Source organism: Balaenoptera physalus, assembly GCF_965194825.1.
Source record: "Balaenoptera physalus genome assembly, chromosome: 15".
In the NCBI taxonomy this organism is placed as follows: Eukaryota; Metazoa; Chordata; class Mammalia; order Artiodactyla; family Balaenopteridae; genus Balaenoptera; species Balaenoptera physalus.
The window spans coordinates 77,229,529-77,249,401 of record NC_138894.1 but is presented as its reverse complement, the minus strand read 5'-3'; the positions used below and the strand labels follow the sequence as shown (position 1 = coordinate 77,249,401).

Sequence of the window (19,873 nt, the reverse complement as noted above, 5' to 3'; positions counted from 1 at the left end):
TGCTTTGGTGATTTTCCAGCTGATTTTTCGAGACCAGCCAAGTGCTGCAGCCTCCCTGGGGCCCCTCCTGCCCACTCAGCCTCTCCAGATGCCCCCCCTTAGCTGTTTCCAGGGCTGACTCTGAGCTCTCCCACCACCTCCTGCCTGGCTGGAGCCGGTGGAGGGCGTCTTCTGGGGAGACCTAGCACACTCTTGGATCTGGCCTCTTGGGAGAAGGGCTGGAAAGAGGAAGCATCATAGCTGGGGAAAGCACGTGCTTGACAGACAGGGAACAAGCTGCCATGACTTTTCCAGAACAACCTTAAGAAGAGCAATTCATGAAGGTCTCACTTAGATGGGCCATGGACCCAGATCCCTGACCCCAGCCCAGAGACCCTGGAGGCCACTGGGATGTGGAAGAAAGAGAGCAGGGCTCGCCCTGGCTCTGCCACACACCTGTGTGGCCTTGTCACCCAGCCACTCAGCTCAGTCTCCTCGGCTCAAAACCAAGGCACCTGCCTTCCAGATGCAGCATCTAATCAGCTAATACTGGTTAGGCTGCACGAGGCAACAGGTCTGAATTTGTACCCTGACTCAGCCACTCACTGGCTGTGTGGTCTTGAATGAGTTAGGGAAACTTTCTGTGCCTCGGTCTTCTCATAGGGAAAGTGGGGATAATATCTACCCCATAAAGTTTTTGTGAAGATTAAATGAAATAATGTAAAGCACTGAGTACAGTCCCTGGCACACAGGTGCTCCACAAATGTGAGCTTTATGATTTACTACTATTACTACTACTATTACTACTGCTGCTACTGCATCACCACTACAACCATTACCATTAGCTCTACTGGGTGACAGGCACTGAGCTCCTGAGAAATACAAGACACCATCCCTGTCCTCAGAGTCCAGAAGGAGACTGAGAGGACAAAATTAGATGAAAAGGAGGAGGAGGTGGAAGAGGAACAGGATGAGGAGGGAAGGAGAAGGAAAGAAGGAAGAAGGAAAGAGGAAGAAAGAAGAAGGAAGAAGGAAGCAGCTAAAGAAGCCAAAAGGAGTAAAAGCTCAAGGCTCCAGAGACTGGTCCCTAGGGCTAGATGGGGGTGGGGCTAGGGGCCCCTTTAGCGCTCAGCAGTCAGAAGGGAGAACCTAGGGACCAACAAGACTTCAGGCAGGGACGTGCAGCTATCTCCTCCTTGACCCTCTGCGGCCTCCTGCGCTGGGAGGCTGTGCGGGGGGTGAGGTGGGAGGACCGTTTTGTCTCTGAAGAGTCAGCTCTGGCTGCCCCTCTACTTCAGCGGGACCAGCCCATCTCCAACCCTCCCCCTTCCCATGACAGCCCAAGGGTTCTCACCCTATGCACAGCCTCTGCTCAGTGCTGACTAGAACAGCTCTGCAAAGGGCCCCAGCATCTGTGGGCCTAACACGCACCTGGAGGCTCAGGGCCATTGCTTTGGGGACCCAACTGTCCCACCGAGACGACTGCTTTCTTCATTGTTTGTAGGGGAGGGAACGTGGCCCCTCTGTAAGCCCAGAATCCTAGAATGTCACAGGACCTCAAGAACATCTCCTCCACCTCCCAGAAGAGGAACCCCAAGCCCAGAGAAGGGCAGGGTCTTACCTGTGACCATACAGCGGCACAGCCGGAAGCAGACCCCAGGTCTTCGGACTTCCATCTGGCCCTGGAGAGTCCTGAGGCGACCAAGTACAATGGAAAGAGAAGAGCCTTTGAATTTCAAGTTTGATTCTAGCATTTATGGCCTGAGATAAAACACTTTACCTCACTGAGCCTCAGTTACCACACCCGTAAAATAGAAAATAATAATAATAGTAAATACCTCCTCTACGGGATTGCTGTGGGAGCTCAAACAATAGAATGTATAGAAGTTGCTTTGTAAATGACAAAGGGCTGCTTAAGTGCAACACAGAAATAGTTATTATTCTAGAACTTAGAGCACTACATATATTAAGGACTCAAAAAACGTCTGCTGGTTGAGTGGATGACTGTTTGTGGACTGAACAAAGGGCTCCAGGAGCACTGATTTGTTTAGGTGGGTGGGATCAAGGAAGGCTTCGCAGAGCCAGTGACTTGTGAAATGGAATTTGATGGAGGAGTAGAAGCCCATCAGGCAGAAAAAAAAGAGCATGAACAGTGTTCAGAAATGGGAAAATGCAGCCATGCCTCCAAAGAGCTGTGGATACAAATTCCACATGCAGGTTTAGGCTCCAGACCCTGCTCAGAACTCACCCCTATCCTCAGGGCCTGTGCGTGGTATGTGGAACAGGGGGAGCTAGCAATTTATTAAATCCTAAAATATAACTTGTCTGAGAAGAAGTAACCTTCTAATCTAACTTCCCATTTGATAGGTAAGAAAACAGAGCTCAGGAGCTGACATGCCTTAACCAAGACCCTACAGCAGGCTCAGCAAACTAGAGCCTGTGAGCTGAATTGGCCCACCGCCTGCTTTTGTAAATAAAGTTTTTTTGGAACACAGCCATGCCCATTCATTTACATATTGTCTATGGCTGCTTTCTTGAGACAATGGCAGAGCTGAGTGGTTGCAGGAGACCATAAGGTCTGTCAAGCCTAAAATATTTGCTATCTGGCCATTTACAGGAAAAAGTTCAACAAGTCCTGTCCTACAGCAAGGTAGTGGCAGAACTAGGATGGGAGCCAGGCCCCCGACTCCTGGTTGGGTGTTCTTTAACTCCGTGCGTGCGTACCCTACCCTCTGGGGTCCGCCTCGCCCCATGTAACACGGCCTGCAGGATGCAATTTCAGGCAGCCAGGCTCTGAGCAGGCTCAGCTCCAGGACACATGGTGCAGCCAACAGGGAACACCCAGGCTGGCCACTGTTGCCCCCATGACCCAACAAGGCTTCCTGCCGGGAGCAGTTCGGTCCCTTTTGGGGGAGTCTGACAAGGAGATGCCAACATGTGCCTGCTTCTCCTCTGTGGGCAAAACAGGAAGAGCCAGAGAGTGTAAGTGTAAGACTCAGGCCAGCCAGATGCCAGACTTACAGACACAGCCTTTCAAGAAGCACAAGGGTGGGGGTGGGGGGACTGGCATCCCAGCCATCTGCTGAGGTGGCCAAGTCCACTTTCAATTGTGCTGTAGAATTCCTTTCTCAATGCCAGACTGTCCCTGGTGGATTCATTTAATTAAAACCCCACCAGATCCAATCTGTTGCAAGTTCTAAGCTCACACATGTTCTATCCAGCTAGTCACAGGATACAGACAGGCCACAGGCCTGGGCCATGGCCACCTGCTGCAGTGGCTGGGCTAGAAGAGACCTCACAGGCCCCGGGTCAGTACCTTCCCGGGTTCACCCAGTGTTGCTGCCCTGTGTTGTGTGAGACACTGCCCGTTCTGGGCCTCGTGCTCTGTCCATCCTCCCTGGCTCCATCCCATTCAACCCTCAGGCTCATCTTTGATGACTCCTTTCCTTGATTCATTCATTCAGCAGAGATTTATTAAGTGCCAGTTACGTGCCGAGCACTCCTTCTAAGTGTGAGGAATCTGGTAGCAACAAAAGAGACAAAAATCTCTGCCCTCATGGGCCTTACAGTTTAAATCCACAAATACGAGAGCATCCCACACACTGTATCTACTCTTTCCTTTCTCCCCTCTCCTTTCCTTTCCTCCTCTTTCCTCCCTTCCTCCCCTCCCCTCTCCCCTCCTGAACCTAGTTTAGGCCTGAGCACTTGACAATGGGACCATGCAGGGGCCTCCTGATGCATCCTCCTGCCTGCCATCTCCCACTGCCATCCCCACCCCTACACATAGGGATGCCAGGAAAATCCATCTCCATACCTCTTTGGCATGTACCTCCCCTACTCAAGAGCTGTCAATGGCTCCTCGCTGCCTTCAAGTTAAGATTTGAATTCCTGCACCTCCCCTTCCAAGCTCTTCCCATTTTAGCCCTTGCTCACCATACCAACCTTCACTACTTTCTGCTCCAAATAACCCAGAACTTTTGTTGTTAGGTTTATAATATTCATTTCTTTATATGTAATAGATTTTTGTAGAAACTATAGAATCTATAAAAGAAAATTAAAAGTAATCATGAGCCCATGATTCAAAGATAAACTCTTAGGGGCTTTTTAGTATATTTCCTTCCAGCTTCTCTTTCTGTGTGTGTGTATAGCTGCATTTTTCATATTTGTATATTTACTGTGAGATCCCATTATACATAAAGGGTTGTATCCTACCATTTGTATTTAACCTTCGATGGTGGTTTTCTATGTAATTAAGAGACTCCTAAGAACAGCACTTTAATGGCTACACAATATTCCACCACATAAATATACCTTAATATGTTTAACCAAACCCTATGGGTGAACATTTGGACTGTTTGCAATTTTTCACAATGAAAATGCTGCTATAAACATCCTTGTTCATAAATCTTTGTTCCGATCTCTGGTTATTTTCCCAGGAGAGATTCCTAGAAGTGGCATTGCAGGGTCACGGGCAGACACATTTTCAAGGCTCTTGGGGCATATCGTGTAGCTGCCTTCCGGAGAGAGTCTGACCGTCCCCCTCCACCCCCCATTTGTGAGCATGCCCATTGGCCTCGGGTTAATTTTCTCTGCCCCTATCATGCCACGTGTCTTCCTAGCATTGTGTCTTTGTTTCAACAGCTCCCCTCCATCAGAACCCTGCATTTCCCACCCATCCCTTAGAGCTCAGGGCAAATACCACCTCCTCCATGAAACCCTTCCTGATATCCAAACTGAAGCTCTCCACCACTAGCCCTCCCTCAGGTCCTGTCTTAAATTCTTCCTAAAACATTTCCTACCTTTGCCAACATCTTAATAATTTGTGTAATAATAACCTCTTCTTTGGGAGGGGCATTGAAGTTTTCAAAGTGCTTCCACTGAGACGTTTCATCTGATTCCCTTTCACATGGAAAGTGTTTTGAGGTCAAGGACTGTGGTTTGATCATCTGGGTCTACTTCCCCTGGCCCCATCACCCACCTCAAGTCTAGCCCAACCTCAAGCTAGCCCTTAATTTACTGGAAGTTTACGACAGCCTTCACTATTCCTAGTCCTACCAGAACAGACTTCAGAGGGCTCCCCTCTGCAGCGAGGACTGAGCTAGATCAGAACGCCTTGGATTTCAGTCCTGGCTCTGTCCCTGCCCCTCTCTGGGCTTCAGTTTACCCATCTATAAAATGAGCGAGTTGAACTACATAGTCTCCCATACTCCAGGATAGATGGCTCCCGCGGCCCCTGGCCCCAGGCACCCAGAGCAGCCCTGGGGTGCCTCCGAGAGCCCCTGTGCAAAGCCAGCCTCTGGGATAGGCCAGAGGGAGCTGGCCAGGGAGGCAGGCCTGGCTCCAGGCCAGGCTGTGTCTGCAAACACTGACCTTGGCTGCCGCGGGGATTTTCCATGACACCAGCACCACCCCCCTCAGCTCCCCCTAATCCCATGTGGGCCTGGGGAGGGCAGAGGAGGGGGGCTGTCCTACATCAGAGAACCCTGAACTGGAGTCATAGGGGCACCTGCAGATGGAAGAGAGCTAAAAGAGAGACAGAGGAGAAGGCAGTGGGCCGCCACGTGGGAAGCTGGGGAGGAAGGCAGGGGGAGGGGGAGGAAGGCAGGGGGAGGGGGACGACCATGGTGGGGAGTGGGGACAAGAGCCGGAAGAGGAGCCAGGAGGATGGGAAGAGAGGATGTGGAGAGGGGCAGGGCCGGGGCAGGGCCGAGGTGGGCGGGGCTGTGCCTCCGAGCTGTCCTTCCCAGGCGCTCTGGCCTGGAGGGGGACAAGCTCCAGACCCAGTTCTGCACACTGGTCCCTCCTGCCAACCCAGGTCCTTCAGGCCCCAGTGGTTTCCCAGGCCTAGCTCAGGCCTTGGCCAGGGCCGGGGACAGCAGGGGATTCCTTCTGGGCCCTGAGGCTGATTTCATTTTGCAGGGTCCTGGGGGCCACCGGGAGGGCAGGAGCTATGAGTCACAAAGGGCCCTCCTCCTATTCCCCACCCCCCCCCACTGCCGCCGACTGCTGGGTGTCTAGGGGAGGTTTCTCTCATCCACATCTCATACTTCTGGGCTGTCTGGGCTGAACAGCGTTATCTGAGCAGCTGCACCCACCCGGCCTTGTGCCGGACACTGAGGGGACTTGCAGGCCCTCCGGGGGCTCAGAGCCCTGCAGAACTCCTCTGCACAAATCCAGGCCTGAGAGCGAGGCAGAGGGAGAGGTCCCTCCAGCTTTGGGAAGGCGCTCCAAGGTTCTTGGAAAAGGCAAGGTCTGAGCTGGATCCTGCAGGATGGAAGGAGAGGGCCTGCGCTCCCCTCCCCATCTCCACCAAGCTGGGCAGCCTCTTTCTTCCCTCCCTCCCAGGGTCTGGGCCAGCTTCCTTCCGCCTCATCTCCTTTAACACACCAATTAAGTCCCTGCGGAGCCTCCGGTCCTACTTCCTGGCTTCTCACTGCTGCCACCTCCAGATCAAGGGGGCGGCTCCCTGTCTGTGCCTCAGGGTCCTCCGTGGGCCTTTCTGAGGTGTCCTCTGCAGGTCCAGCAGGAGAGCTCAGCCTCCTCTGGGGGTGCCTATGTGTCACAGCCAGTCCCCTGGAGCTGCCCCGTCTCCCTCAAGCCCCCAGTCCTCTCCGGCTGCCCCACCAGACCCAGATAGCACGCTGAGGTCACACCCCCTCTCCAGGTGCAGCTTTGCATCAGCCCAGCTTGGTCCAGAGTGCACAGCCTTTGGGTACCTCTGGCCACGGGTCACCTCATCCATCTTCTCTCAGGGCAAACATTAGCCTGGCCAGGGCCATATTTACATTAGATAACTAGGTCTGCGGGAAACCAAGAAACAGGTTGCAGCTAGGCATTGCCAAGGGCTGTGTGTTTCTAATCGACAGAAGGGCTGGGCCAACCAGAGACGGGACACCAGAGAATCTCAAAGTCAGAGACCCGGAAGAAGGACCTTAGAGTTCTTGTTGCTACAGAGGAGCGTTTCCCAAACTGTGCTCCAGGGAACACTTGTCCAGCAATATGCACTGTGAGAGAAGTGTTCCAAGGTCATACAGGCAGGAAAACTTAAGCACATTCTCCCAACTTCAACTGACCTTGCTCTTGAACACGTGTGTGGCTCTGATAAAGGCTCCACTTAAATCAAATGACAACAAATGCAGTTGAATTCAGCATTCCTGCAATTTCATTTAACCAAGCAACACTTTTCTCATCCAACAGTTATTAATAGTCCATGAAATTGGTATTCCAGGAAATTACCTTTGGGAAACATTGATCTCAGAATGTCAATGCTGAAAGGAACTTTAAAGACCATCTGATTTTGATGTTCCCCAAAATATTTATACTAATGATTAATATTTATTGATCCCAACATCCTAAGCATTTTAAGTCAACTAACTCATCAAATCCCCAGAGCCACTCTATGAGGTAAGTGCATCATTATTCTCATTTTACAGATGAGGAAACTGAGGCGCTTAGAAGATTAAGTAACCTGGCCAAAGCTGAAAGCTGTTTGACTTCAGGGTCTGCTCTCACCTATACCACTAAACTGCAGAGATCCCTGTGGAAAATAGAAATATCCATTTTCAGTATTTCAAAAGCATAATAATAACTTAATTCAGTCTCAGAATCAGTTATCCCATGCTAATCAGAAGTTCTGACTGGCAAATGTGTTCCTAATTAATTTTGATGGGAAAAGAATTCATTTTTTCACAATTATCTATGCAGTGCCTATTCTAGGTAGTAGCTACACTGTACTGATCAACATATTATACTTCATATGTAAAATATTTAAAAATTTAGACTGTATGAATGGGTGTGGGTGAACAAAAAAAAACAAAAAAGGCATCCACAGCAGGGGGAAAAGGTGGGAAACTTTTATCTTGTCCTGTCTTTCCATGTCACAGATGAGGAAAATTGAGCCCCAGAGAGGAAAAGGGACTTGCCCAAGGCACAAGCTGGTTATGGTTAGGGCCAGGTCAGACCCCCAGATCTCCCGCCTTCTAGACCCAAGCTCTTTCTTCCACCCAAGGCTGTGGTCAGCTTTCTAACTTTGTGGCCAGCTAGGCCAGGGATAAGAGGTCAGGCACTCAAGCTGGCGGGCACGTGAGGTCAATGGGAGCAGACAGCTGAGTCCAATCCAGCCAAGGCCATTACCAAGGGCTCAGACTGGTTATTTGTGCTTCGACTAGAAGGAAACAGTCCACAGAGAGAAAAAGTTCAGTAAGAGGGAGGGATGGCCCCCAACCCTCTGCATCTCCCTGGAAGACAGAGCTTTGGCCAGTTTCTGAGGCCCTTGGTGATGTTGGGAGGAAAATAGAAGAACTAAGGCCCTGGGGTTCCCATCCCACCTAATTTTTCCTGCTGTCTCAAAATATTCATAATTAATATTTATGTCCAACCACATAATTTTTAAATCTAGCCACTTGGCTTCCTCAGGTAAATTCTGTGCTCCAGCCAGGTTTCTAGGCCATCTCTTAGCTGGGTTGCTCCCAAGCAGGGGCTGCTGGGCTCTGGTTGAATGAACAGGTCAACCTCGGTTATACTGAGCCAGAGGGCAGAGGACAGAGCATTGAGTTTGGAATGAAATATCTCAGGTTATAGTCCTGGATCTTCCATTCATTAGCTGTGTGATCTTGAGCAGGTCACTCTCCCTCTCTGGGCCTCCATCACCTCATCTGTACAATGTAAGGACTGGGCCACATGGTCAGTAAGGACCTTTCTGGCTCTGAGCATATGGTGGATTCAGGAAGGGTAGCTGGGAGAAGAGGGGACAGCAACAGCCCCAGTCAGCTCTCTGAGAGGCAGGGTCTAGAGTCTCAGGGTCAGGGCGTGAGTTCTGGCTGGTCGATCCATCAGGTATTATGAGGGAGGATCCTCAGAGAATCAGGCCCGGAGCGTAGCCTCTGTGGATGTCAGCAACACACAAGGACAGATGGAGTCCCTCATCCTGAGATGCGCAGGGCTGGACAGGAAGGAGAAAACGGGGACTCCCTTTGCCCCCTCTCCCTCGTAAAAACCAAGCCTGAGCACTGGGCAGGCAGCAGGCCTGCTGGCAGGCAGACAGGCCTTGCCAAACTCCCAGTTACTTCCCAGAAGTTCCAGGGCCCCCTGGGAGTGGCTCCACCCCTGCTGGCGCCCCTCCAAGCTGGGTGCCCACGTCAGCAGGTCCTCCCAGCTCCCTCGCCCTTTCACCCAGTGACAATAGAACAGGAGAAGGGGCGGGGGCATGCTGACCCTAGGCCCGATGCTTGGAGAAGCATCTGAATGCCTTGGCATTGCACCCCTGTTGCCATTTCTGCCCCATCCGGCTCAGGGCAGTGACTGAGGACGATGGTCCACATGGACTGCTCTCCTCTCGGGTCTCAGTTTCCCATCCTGATCGCCTTCCTGGGTGATAAATTGGCTCTGAGGCATCAGAATGAGCGATGAGTCAGAAAGTCTAGTGGCCTTGGCCAACTCACGAGGCTTCTCCAGCTTTCATTATTCCAACTATAAAGTGGAGATAGTCATAATAATGATCTTGTAGGAAGTTTTTGAGAATTAAAGTTAAAAATGTATCTGAAGGATAAGATCTGCAGCCTCAGCGTGTGGTAGGAAGTGAGGGTGGGCCCTGGGGGCACCTGACCCCAAAGGTGGGGCAACACTGGACAGGACAGTGGCCGTGGCAGAGCATGAGACTTGGGGCCGGGGGACTCTGTGGGCAGCCCACAGCGGGTAGTGAGGCTGCCAGGCCGGCAGGCACTGGGTTTTCCTAAAGGATGGTGGACCGGGAGCTTATGAACAGACACAGGTGAGGTGCAATGGTGTGCCCAATGTCACACAGCCAGCCTGTGGTCAAGCTGGGGCTGATCCATGCCTCCCATCCCTGTTCAGCCGTGGCCACAGTGCTGTTCCCTCCCCCACGTCCTATGCTGCGCCGGCCTGGGGGACAGGGAAGGGCAGGATGGGGAGCTGCTCTGGCTCAGAGCCTGCCCAGCTGTCGAGGTGAGTTGTGGTCTGGCTGCTGTGGCCGAGCTGGCGGGCACAATCTGTTCTCACCCTGCTGGGGTGCAGACGGGCCAGGCATGGCAGCTCAAGAGCTCAGCTATCCAGGCCCCTGGCAAAGGGTGACACAGTCACCAGCTAGATGCCACGGTCAGGGAGCAGGGGAGCCCATTCTAAGGGTGGCCCACAGCCTCACACACCCCAGCAGCAGTCCCCCGACCTCCCTGAGCTTTAAGATTCACATGGCTTTAGGCCGACAGAGATGCCAAGTTTACTGGAAATGAGCTGTCTGCCAGCCCAGGTGATCTCTTGGAAATGTGAGGGAAACCTGGCACTTCATTGTGAGCTGTCACTGAGCTGTTACTGAGCGCTTGATATGTACCAGACTCTGTGCTAAGTGTTATACACATTATCTCACTTATTTCTCCCCAAAAGTCCTGTGATGCAGGTGCTACTTATTAGCCCCATTTTGCAGATGTGGAAACTAAGGCTCAGAGAGGTTTTTTTTTTAAAAAAAACACACAGTCCATGGCAGAGTCAGGATTTGAATTCAGATCCCATACCAAAGCAGACGGTATCCTGCCTTGCCATCAATTCATCAAACATATTTTGGGCATAGCCCATGGTCATGGCTGGCAATGGGGTGGCGGGGGGGGAGGAATATGACAAAGTCCAGCAGTGCCCACCCCCACCCACCCCAAGCTAGTATTTAGCTGTACATATGTATTTACAGTTGGGGGACCTGAGTGACAGAGTAGGGGATGGTGGTAGTACTGGCCCTGGACTTCAAAGCCGAACATTCTCAGTGCCACTCAACACAGGGATCACTTCCAGCTGTGAGCAATCCAGGATGGCTGCAGAGAAGCAGCAGCATTTTTAAGTTTTTTGTTTTTTTAAATTTTTTAAAATTTGTTTTATTTTTGGCTGCATTGGGTCTTTGTTGCTGGGCGCAGGCTTTCTCTAGTTGCGGCGAGCGGGGGCTACTCTTCGTGGTGCTGCGTGGGCTTCTCATTGCGGTGGCTTCTCTTGTTGCGGAGCATGGGCTCTAGGTGCTTGGGCTTCAGTAGTTGTGGCATGCGGGCTCAGTAGTGTGGCTCGTGGGCTCTAGAGTGCAGGCTCAGTAGTGGTGGCGCACAGGCTTAGCTGCTCCACGGCATGTGGTATCTTCCTGGAACAGGGCTCGAACCCGTGTCCCCTGCATTGGCAGGCAGATTCTTAACCACTGTGCCACCAGGGAAGCCCTTGGTTAAGTTTTGATAAGGCTTAAAAAGGTGGGAAAAATGGAAAGCATTACTTTATTATAATAATACTGTTAATAAAAGTAATAAATATCTTAATAGCTCAGTGAAGGAAGCAGGGCCAGGACCAGCAGACATCATTTTACAAATGAGGAAACATGCTCAGAGAGGGGGAGTAATTTTCCCAAGGCCACACAGCCACTAGTGACAGGGCCAGAACTTGTGCCTACGGCTTCTGAGTTCCCATCTAGGGTCCTTTCCCCTCTAGGTCTCCAGGCAGAACTCTTGACTTAGGCCATGTGATGGTTGGCTCAGAGGGAGGCTTTGCCTCTGCCTGGCTCCTGGCTGGGTGAGGGCTGAGGGGCATGGTAGGGCGTGATAGGGTTGAGACTGTCTGACTGGTGATAGTAACACCTGGAAGGACAACCAGGGCCCTTGCTTTGACAAAGGCAATGCCGCATCCCCATGAGGAGAGAACCTACATTGGGGCCAGGCATAGAGGATGACCCCAGGGCCCCACAGATGGTTTGATGAGGACTCTGGAGCACTAATTCATGGGGGGAGGGCACTGTCTCCTTTCTCCTCCTCTGACACGGGTGGGCCAGCTGCCTCTGGGAGACTGGTGGGCCCCAGGGGCGAACTACCCCCATAAGCTTTGGCTGGAGGCAAAGAAGTCATCAAGGACCCCCAGGGTCCCTCCCTTCACACTCAATCACAGGATGCAGGACTCATTCAGTCCAACCTCCACCCCTTATAGTCAAGGAAACCGAGGCCCAGAGAGGACAAGGAACAAGTCCAAAGCCCACAGACACTAAACTAGAATCCAGGTCTCCCAACTGACTTGCCAGTACCGTTTCACGCTATCCACGCTGCCTCTAGACTAAGTTCCCAACAGCAGCACGAGTCAGCTCCTATTCTGGGTAGAGAAAATGGTCGGGTCTTTGAAGCCAAACAGACTCTAATTCAAACGCAGGTTGCTCTGCCTCCATACAGTGTGACCCCGGAAAAGTCACTTAACCCTCCCTGCTTCCTCTTTCCTTCCTACCTAACCCCTGGAGTGGTAATGATAGTAAGTGAGAAACCATCAGCAAGGAACTAAAGGATGCACCCATAACTGTGAGTCGTCTTCTCTTCGGCCAAAGGAAAAAGAGGCCAGACTCTGCGAGGTTGGGGAAGGAGAGGGGAGAGTAGGAGGAAGGGAGGCAGGTTTCTGGAAGGGCAGCCCCAAAGCACGTGTTTTCTCTCCTCTTCCCCTTTTTCCCCCAGGCTACGGCCACGCAGCGCCCAGCACCGACGGCGGCAAGGTGTTCTGCATGTTCTACGCGCTGCTGGGCATCCCGCTCACGTTGGTCATGTTCCAGAGCCTGGGCGAGCGCATCAACACCTTCGTCAAGTACCTGCTGCACCGCGCCAAGAGGGGGCTGGGCATGCGGCGCGCGGACGTGTCCATGGCCAACATGGTGCTCATCGGCTTCTTCTCGTGCATTAGCACCCTGTGCATCGGCGCCGCGGCCTTCTCCTACTACGAGCACTGGACCTTCTTCCAGGCCTACTACTACTGCTTCATCACGCTCACCACTATCGGCTTCGGCGACTACGTGGCGCTGCAGAAGGACCAGGCGCTGCAGACGCAGCCGCAGTACGTGGCCTTCAGCTTCGTCTACATCCTCACGGGCCTCACGGTCATCGGCGCCTTCCTCAACCTCGTGGTGCTGCGCTTCATGACCATGAACGCCGAGGACGAGAAGCGCGACGCCGAGCACCGCGCGCTGCTCACGCGCAACGGGCAGGCGGGCGGCGGCGCCGGCGGCGCGGGCGGCAGCGCGCACACCACGGACACCGCCTCGTCCACGGCTGCAGCAGGCGGCGGCGGCGGCTTCCGCAACGTCTACGCCGAGGTGCTGCACTTCCAGTCTATGTGCTCGTGCCTCTGGTACAAGAGCCGCGAGAAGCTGCAGTACTCCATCCCCATGATCATCCCGCGGGACCTCTCCACGTCCGACACGTGCGTCGAGCAGAGCCACTCGTCGCCGGGAGGGGGCGGCCGCTACAGCGACACGCCCTCGCACCGCTGCCTGTGCAGCGGGGCGCAGCGCTCCGCTATCAGCTCCGTGTCCACGGGCCTGCACAGCCTGTCCACCTTCCGCAGCCTCATGAAGCGCAGGAGCTCCGTGTGAACGCCTTGCGGGGCCTGGAGCACCTGGGAGCGCGGGCGGGGCGGGGGGCTCCTGCCCGGAGGAGCAGCGGGGTCGGTGAAGAGACCGCCCCAGCCGCCTTTGGCGCCCCTACACCCCTCACCACCCTCCCCCCGCCCCCCATCTCCGACTGTGCCTGCTTGCACCAGCCGGCAGGAGCCGGGGCTCTGAGGACCCCTGGAGCCCGCATCTGCGCCCTGCAAATTCCGAGAAATGTGAAACTTGGGGGGGGGGGGTCGGGGAGGGAAGGCAGAAGCCGGGAGCCTCCCATCCCTTTGGAAAAATAAGGAGCTCCCCAGTTCGCAGAGGCCCTGCTGGTAACCAGACCATCACCCCCTCCCCCTGTCCCTTACGGAGGGAACTTCGTGTTCCGTGTAAGTTTGCATCTCTATTTATACCTCTGTCCTGCCAGGTCTCCCACCTTCCCTTGGCTCCAAAAGTCAGGGTGTTTTTGTCGAGGTCACCCCACTCAGTCCCACTCCCCTTCCTCATCCCCAGCTGTGTCTCCCAGTCTCCCACTACCTTTTGTGTTGTTTTGCATGGCTTCGCAGTTATGGAGGAAATGGAAACCCAGCAGTCCCTAAAGCTAGTCCCCAGAGGGCAGGCAGATGGAAGCAAGGACAGGCAGGCTGCAGAAGGGGTGGAGAAGGGAAGGGGGAGGCAGGAGCCCAACAGTCTGCAGGGTGGTCCCCTTGGTAAGTGAGAGCTAACTGACCTCCAGTCACGTCCTCAGGTGGGGCCGGAGGGAGTCCAGCCTTCCAGACACTGCCCTTGAAATCAAACAGAAAACTTCCTCCTTGCCATCACTGGCCGCTGCTGCTAATAACCGACTCTTAGATTCGTGAAATGAGTTTGAAAACCCTGTCCTGACTACCCATTCGTTTGATTCTCACCACACCCCAGTTAGGTGACCAGGGCAGGAGTTCTCATCCCCATTTTACAGTTGACACTGAGACCCAGACAAGTGACATGACTTGCCCAAGGTGACACAAGTAGCAAAAGGCAAAGGGGAGCAAGAACCCAGGCTGTTTGTTCTGAGCCTAAGTGCTCTTTCTTTCGACTCCTCTTCCCACTCTTTGAAAGCAAAGTTCCCAGCCTGCACACCCTGGCATTGTGTGGGCAACTGGGCCTTAGACCAGAACCAGAGCCCAGGACTGAGCCAGTACTGGGCTCAGCCGCTCCTCTGCTTGGCCACGAGGCAGGCCTCTGAGTGGGCTGCTGAAGCAGGGTAGGACCACTCAGTCTCTGAACTTCCTACTTACAAACAGGGGAGTCCTTAGGGCCAGGTAAGCAGAGCTGGGGCTGACAGCAGAAAGGCCAGGAGCTGGAGCTCTAGGAGTTGGGGAATTGGGCAGAGCAGCCTAGAGAGCTGGCAGGCATATCCTCCTGGGACGTGAACCCTGACCCCACAACCAGTGTTGGTGCCTGTGTCCCAAGTAGCTAGAGATAAGCCGTAGCTGCAGCAAGGAACGCTCCTCCCAGGTGTACCCCCTGCCTACCCCACCTGCAACCCAGAAGCCCAGGTAGAGAGCAGCAGTTGGAGGTGAGACCCTAGGCTCCACGGTCAGGACCCAGAGCTAGAGCTGGGACCGTGACTCAGGACAGCATCAAGGGATGGGTGAGGGGCCTCTCCCCCTCCAGACTGCCCCCTCTTACTGTTCCCGTGTCAGCTCCTTAACACTGCTGAGCAAGGCCAGCCCTGGCATTCAGGGAAGCTGTAGTGGAGGTCCCCAGGGTGATCAGCCTTAGCCCCACCCTGACCCTGCGCTCCGGCCTCTGGGCACCCCTGGGAGGGAAGAAGTCTGGCCTGGCCTGTGTGTGAGTCCCGTCTCAGTGTGGAGGAGCTGGCTGCCCAGGTGCCACAGAGAGCAGGGCCCAGGACCCGGGGCTGCCCTCTGTGTTTATGTTGGGGTGCCTCTGTCCTGTGTGCGACCCTGCCCTCGAGGGGTCCCGTCCCGTCAGTCCCAAGGGAGCCGCAACCAAAGTTGTGGGGAGATGGTGGGGAAGGAGGCCGAATGGCCCTCGCGGAGCACGGCAGACTGCTCGGTCTCCGACCAGGTCTTTTCTAGGGAACTGGAAGGCCGGTATTGCTTCTCCCTCACCCCCTCCCACTGAAGGCAGCCTTTCTGCTTCCCCAATGCCTTATGCCTGGGCACACTGCCACAGAATATGCAATACGTGTGGGTGACACGCCCCCGCGCCCACACCCTCATCCCGGGCAGCCCCTGGACCCCACAGGCCGCAGCTGCCACGGCCTCCCGCCAGCCCCTCCTGCCTATCTGTCTTCACACTGAGAATGGCGCCTAATAAATGCTGTCCATGGAGACCAGGCTCAGGCTCAGCCGCCTCTGTCATCGTGTAGCCCTGGCACTGCCAGGGAGCGGCCACTCCCCCGCTGGGGTCTGAGGACGCACCCAGCAGATGCAGCTCATGGGTGAGATACATCGCGGGCACCTCTCTTCCAGGTACATTTTCCTCTGGGTGTGGAGGGACGACTCAGCCTGGGACTGGGCCCCAGAGCCCAGGACAGACCCGGAAGCAGATGCATCCTGAAGTGGTGCCAGCGCCTGGCATCAGCTAGCCAGTGGCTTCCAGATGTCACTGAGTACAATCCGCAGTGGCCTTTGACACCACAACCCATGCCTATCTCCCTGTCTGTCTTTCTTTCATGAAACAGTGCTTAACCCCTACTACAGCCAATGCATTCTAATACTTTCTATTCTAGTTCATGTTATAAAATGCCAGTCACAACCCACTAAATTGATTTCTCTCCCCACTAATGGTTTGCTCCCTGCAGATTGAAATACACTAGAGAAATAAAGGCAGTGTGGGTAAGGCTGCTTTATCGCAGTCCTCCCACCTACCCACATAGGTCAGTTGAAAAATACAGAGAGAGACCTATTTACTGGGGATCCAGGGGTCGAAGAAAGAAGTGGTGGCACCTGCAGGAGGCAGGACACAGCCAAGCCTTGTGTGACAGCGCTCCTGGCTGCTCCTTGCAGCTGCAGGCAGGCCCCTGGGACACACTGCTTGGCCTTCGGCCCTTGGGGTGGCCACGGCACAACCGGCCCTGAGCTCCCATTGGCTCACCGCACCTAAGACTACCTCATCAAAAGCCAGGGCTTCCTGCCCACGGCCTATCTGCCTCTGTCTTTCTTAGAAGAGCTAAGTTAAACAATGTCATTTTTGAGGTCAGCAGTAACCAGTCCAATATTGCTTTGACTTTCCTAAGCAGTTCCTACAGGACCTAAACTTGCTGACACTTGCCCTCCTTTCTTCATTGCCTAGGGTGAAATAATCAGAATTCGAAGGAATTCCCCAAGGGGCTGCAGTCATCCCAGTCTTCCGAGGGGTAATCAGAATCGTGGCAGCAGTGACCTGCACCCCAGCCCCTGCCCATCGCTCCTAATGGCTCAGAATTGCCCTCGGTCCTACCGTGGGCTCTTTATCTCCAGGTGATGCCATCCCCACCCTCCTCACTTCCACACAGCCTCTGAGGCATCCTGCACTAAAAAAATATATGTACAGCAAAACAAAAATAGAAAACCAGCACCCCAGAGCGGGGTGGGGTATAAATATACCAAGACTCTGACTGATGTGGTTCCTCTGTGCCAGCCTCAAATGGAAACAGAAGCTTCCTGGGAGCTAAGAGAGAAAAAGGTCTGCAATGGAACTCTTGCCAAAATGTGTCCCATGATTTACCTTGTGGGGAAAAGGGTTCCTTGGTCAGATGAATCTGGGGCAACACTGCACACATCGCTCAAGTGTGAAGCTTCCCGAGACATCTTAGCCCAGTGAAGGTTCTGAAAAGCCCAGCGGCAGACACAGCTGTTTACCTGTGCTTAAACTCACAGCATTGCCCAAAATCACTCCCAGCACCAGCCCTTCTGTTTGCACGACGTCTCCTCACACCCCGGGTCCCACAGGGCACGCTTTGGGAAATGCTGATCTAGTGAAATCTGTCTGATGAAGAGAGAAGTTTGATCCTACCCCCTCAATAAATTCTAAAAGGAACTTAGCTTATAAGTCCTTCTGTAACTGAAGGCCGTGACATTATGAAATACATATTTTATTCCCTATTATACGTCAGCTCAAACCAAGGCTCGGAGTAGCTCACTTGCCAAGATCAGGCAGTGGGCTGGTGGCAGAGTTGGGATTTGAGCCCAGGCCCGATGGCTCCGAAGCGTAAGCTCTCAGCCGCCTCACTGCGTCCTGTCCCCAGGTGGTCCACGTCTTCAGCAAAAGTTTGGTGGAAGTCGCAGAGCTGTTTAGGACGTGTCATTTCTTATTCAGAATCTTGGTGAGTGGGGAGGCTATAACCTTAAAATGTCTCCCTTCAAAGATGACAGATCCTGATGGAGCCAAGATATTCTGTTCCATCTTAAGTCCTTGCACTCCCATAGATAGGACCATTTAGCTCTTTCTTTCTTTTAGCTTCACTACAACTTATCTCAGGAAGCCAGGGGCAGGGAACGGATGTCTAGGGCCAGGGAAGAACTTCAGAACAGACACACTGTCAGAGGAAAAAGCAACAGCCCCACCTCAGGACACACCTCGCCGTCTGCACTGAGTAGCATGAAGCTTAAGCCCCCCTCTCACTCCCGAAGCTGGATTCAGCCTAGAAGGCTGAGACTTCATTTCCCTAGGGGGCCTTTGAACAGCCCAGTCTGTAGTGGACACGGTCCCCTCCTCTTGCGCAGTGATGCTGGAACAACAGCCTCAGGCACTGCCATCACCTTGGTCAAAGTTTGCAAAGAATCACACACACACACACACACACACTCCTCTAGATTTCTGGTCCAGCTCCTCTTTCTCAGAGGAAGGGATTTTGGTTCAGAGAGAGGAAGTGAGATGTTCAAGGTCAAGAGGCAAGATAGCGGTGTAGCCAGGTATCCAGAGAGCCTCGCTTTCCACGCTCCCTCCCCACACACCCACACAGAGTAGGGGCCCAGCCTTCTCTGATTTCAGATGAAAGCTGCTAATCTCTGAGGTTGAGTCACTCTCACTCTCATGCTGGAAATTTCCCACATCTACATCTGGACACACACCAGGAGACTCACACGCCCACCCCTCATTCACCCAGCTGCAGGGGAGGGCCTTGTGGGTGGTGCCACCCCTTAGGACGGGGGCTGTGATGGAATTGACATGATCTTCTCCGTGATCTTCTCTGGCCGTGAACTCCCCGAACATCCACGCTAAGGACGTTTTCCATTTACAAAGCCCTCTCACGTCATTCTCTCCTTGGCTCGTTGGACAACTCTGTGATTTAGGTGAGAATTAACGCTCCCATTTTACAGATGACAGAACTAAAGAAAGACTCAAGGTCCTGAGAGCCGGCACTGTTCCACATTCACTTCCATATTGTTGATGTTTGTGCTGGGCCACGGCTCCCTGTGTGCCTGCCCCAGTACCTCTGGGCCCCAAGTGTCCCCCACAGTGTGTCAGGCTGGTTCCCATGGGTTGGGGAGGCCCAGGTGGATGTGACTCACAGAACCTATCAGCAGAAGGAGACAAGGAGTCATGAACATTTGACCCACTTCACCATGAGCCCTGAGCAAACTCTGTCCAGAGCCATGGACTTTGGATTAAGGGCTGCACAATGCCCTTAATAACAACCCCCGCCCTTCAGCTGGAAGGGCCACAGGATCCCTGGGAGAAGGTCGTGACTTTGACCCAGGCCAAGTCCCTAAGTCAACACTCTTCCACAGTTCTTGTTCCCTGAAGAGGGAACACGTGAACAGGTCCTCCCTGACTACAGAGTATTCTGGTCTGACTACGGGATCAGAGTGGTAGGAGGAAGACCCACAGCCCTGGGCTTGTTCTGGACCCAGCGTCAGGGTTTGAGAGGTACTGTCCTTCCAGACTGCACAGGTCCAACTGGGGAGACTGAGGGTGCCGCTGGGGCAGGGAGCCTGGCCTGGGCTGTGTTGTGCTTTGTCCTCACCTTTGTCGTAAAAACTCTCATTCTGCCCTTATTTCAGGCCACCAAAACTTCTAAGGAAACTTTTGGCTGCCAGAAGGTACTGTGCCAGCCTCTCTCCAAAGATAAAGGACATGCCCGAGAATCAAGGGTATGTTCATTATTGAGCACCTACTATGTGCCACAGACTTTACAAATCTCACAACCACCCTGCGAGGCAGGTGCTGTTACCCTCATTTTGGTAGATGAGAAAGGTAAGACTCAGAGAGGTTAAGTGACTTGCCCAAGGTCACACAGATAGTAAGTGGCAAAGCCGCACCCAGGACCCTCTGGCTCTAATGCTCAGGCCCTTTCCGGTGCACACCCGTGCCTGGAATACATCTAGTCCAGCCTCCCCACAAAACAAGAATTGCCTCAACATCTTCCCTACCAGGCCATACAGCCTCGGTTTACAGGACCCTTGCTCTCTGAGGCCGCCCCTTTGTTCACTGAAAAGCAGCTCTAATGACCATATGGAGACATTGACCATATTCTTTCTATTGAGACAAGAACTGCTTCCAGTTCTGGCTGTGCCTTCT

General features: G+C 53.6%; 1 protein-coding gene across 4 annotated transcripts in view; it reads left to right on the top strand.

The window, feature by feature from the left end:
• The window catches only part of KCNK3 (potassium two pore domain channel subfamily K member 3), a 37,897-nt gene extending 22,191 nt beyond the window's left edge, over positions 1-15,706 (top strand). For all 4 annotated transcript variants that reach the window (XM_082428027.1, XM_082428025.1, XM_082428026.1 and 1 more), the window contains one exon: positions 12,447-15,706. In XM_082428027.1, the coding sequence (XP_082284153.1) occupies positions 12,447-13,357 (911 nt within the window). In that variant the 3' untranslated portion in view covers positions 13,358-15,706. The remainder of the gene's footprint in view (positions 1-12,446) is intronic.
• The last annotated feature ends 4,167 nt before the right edge of the window (positions 15,707-19,873 follow it).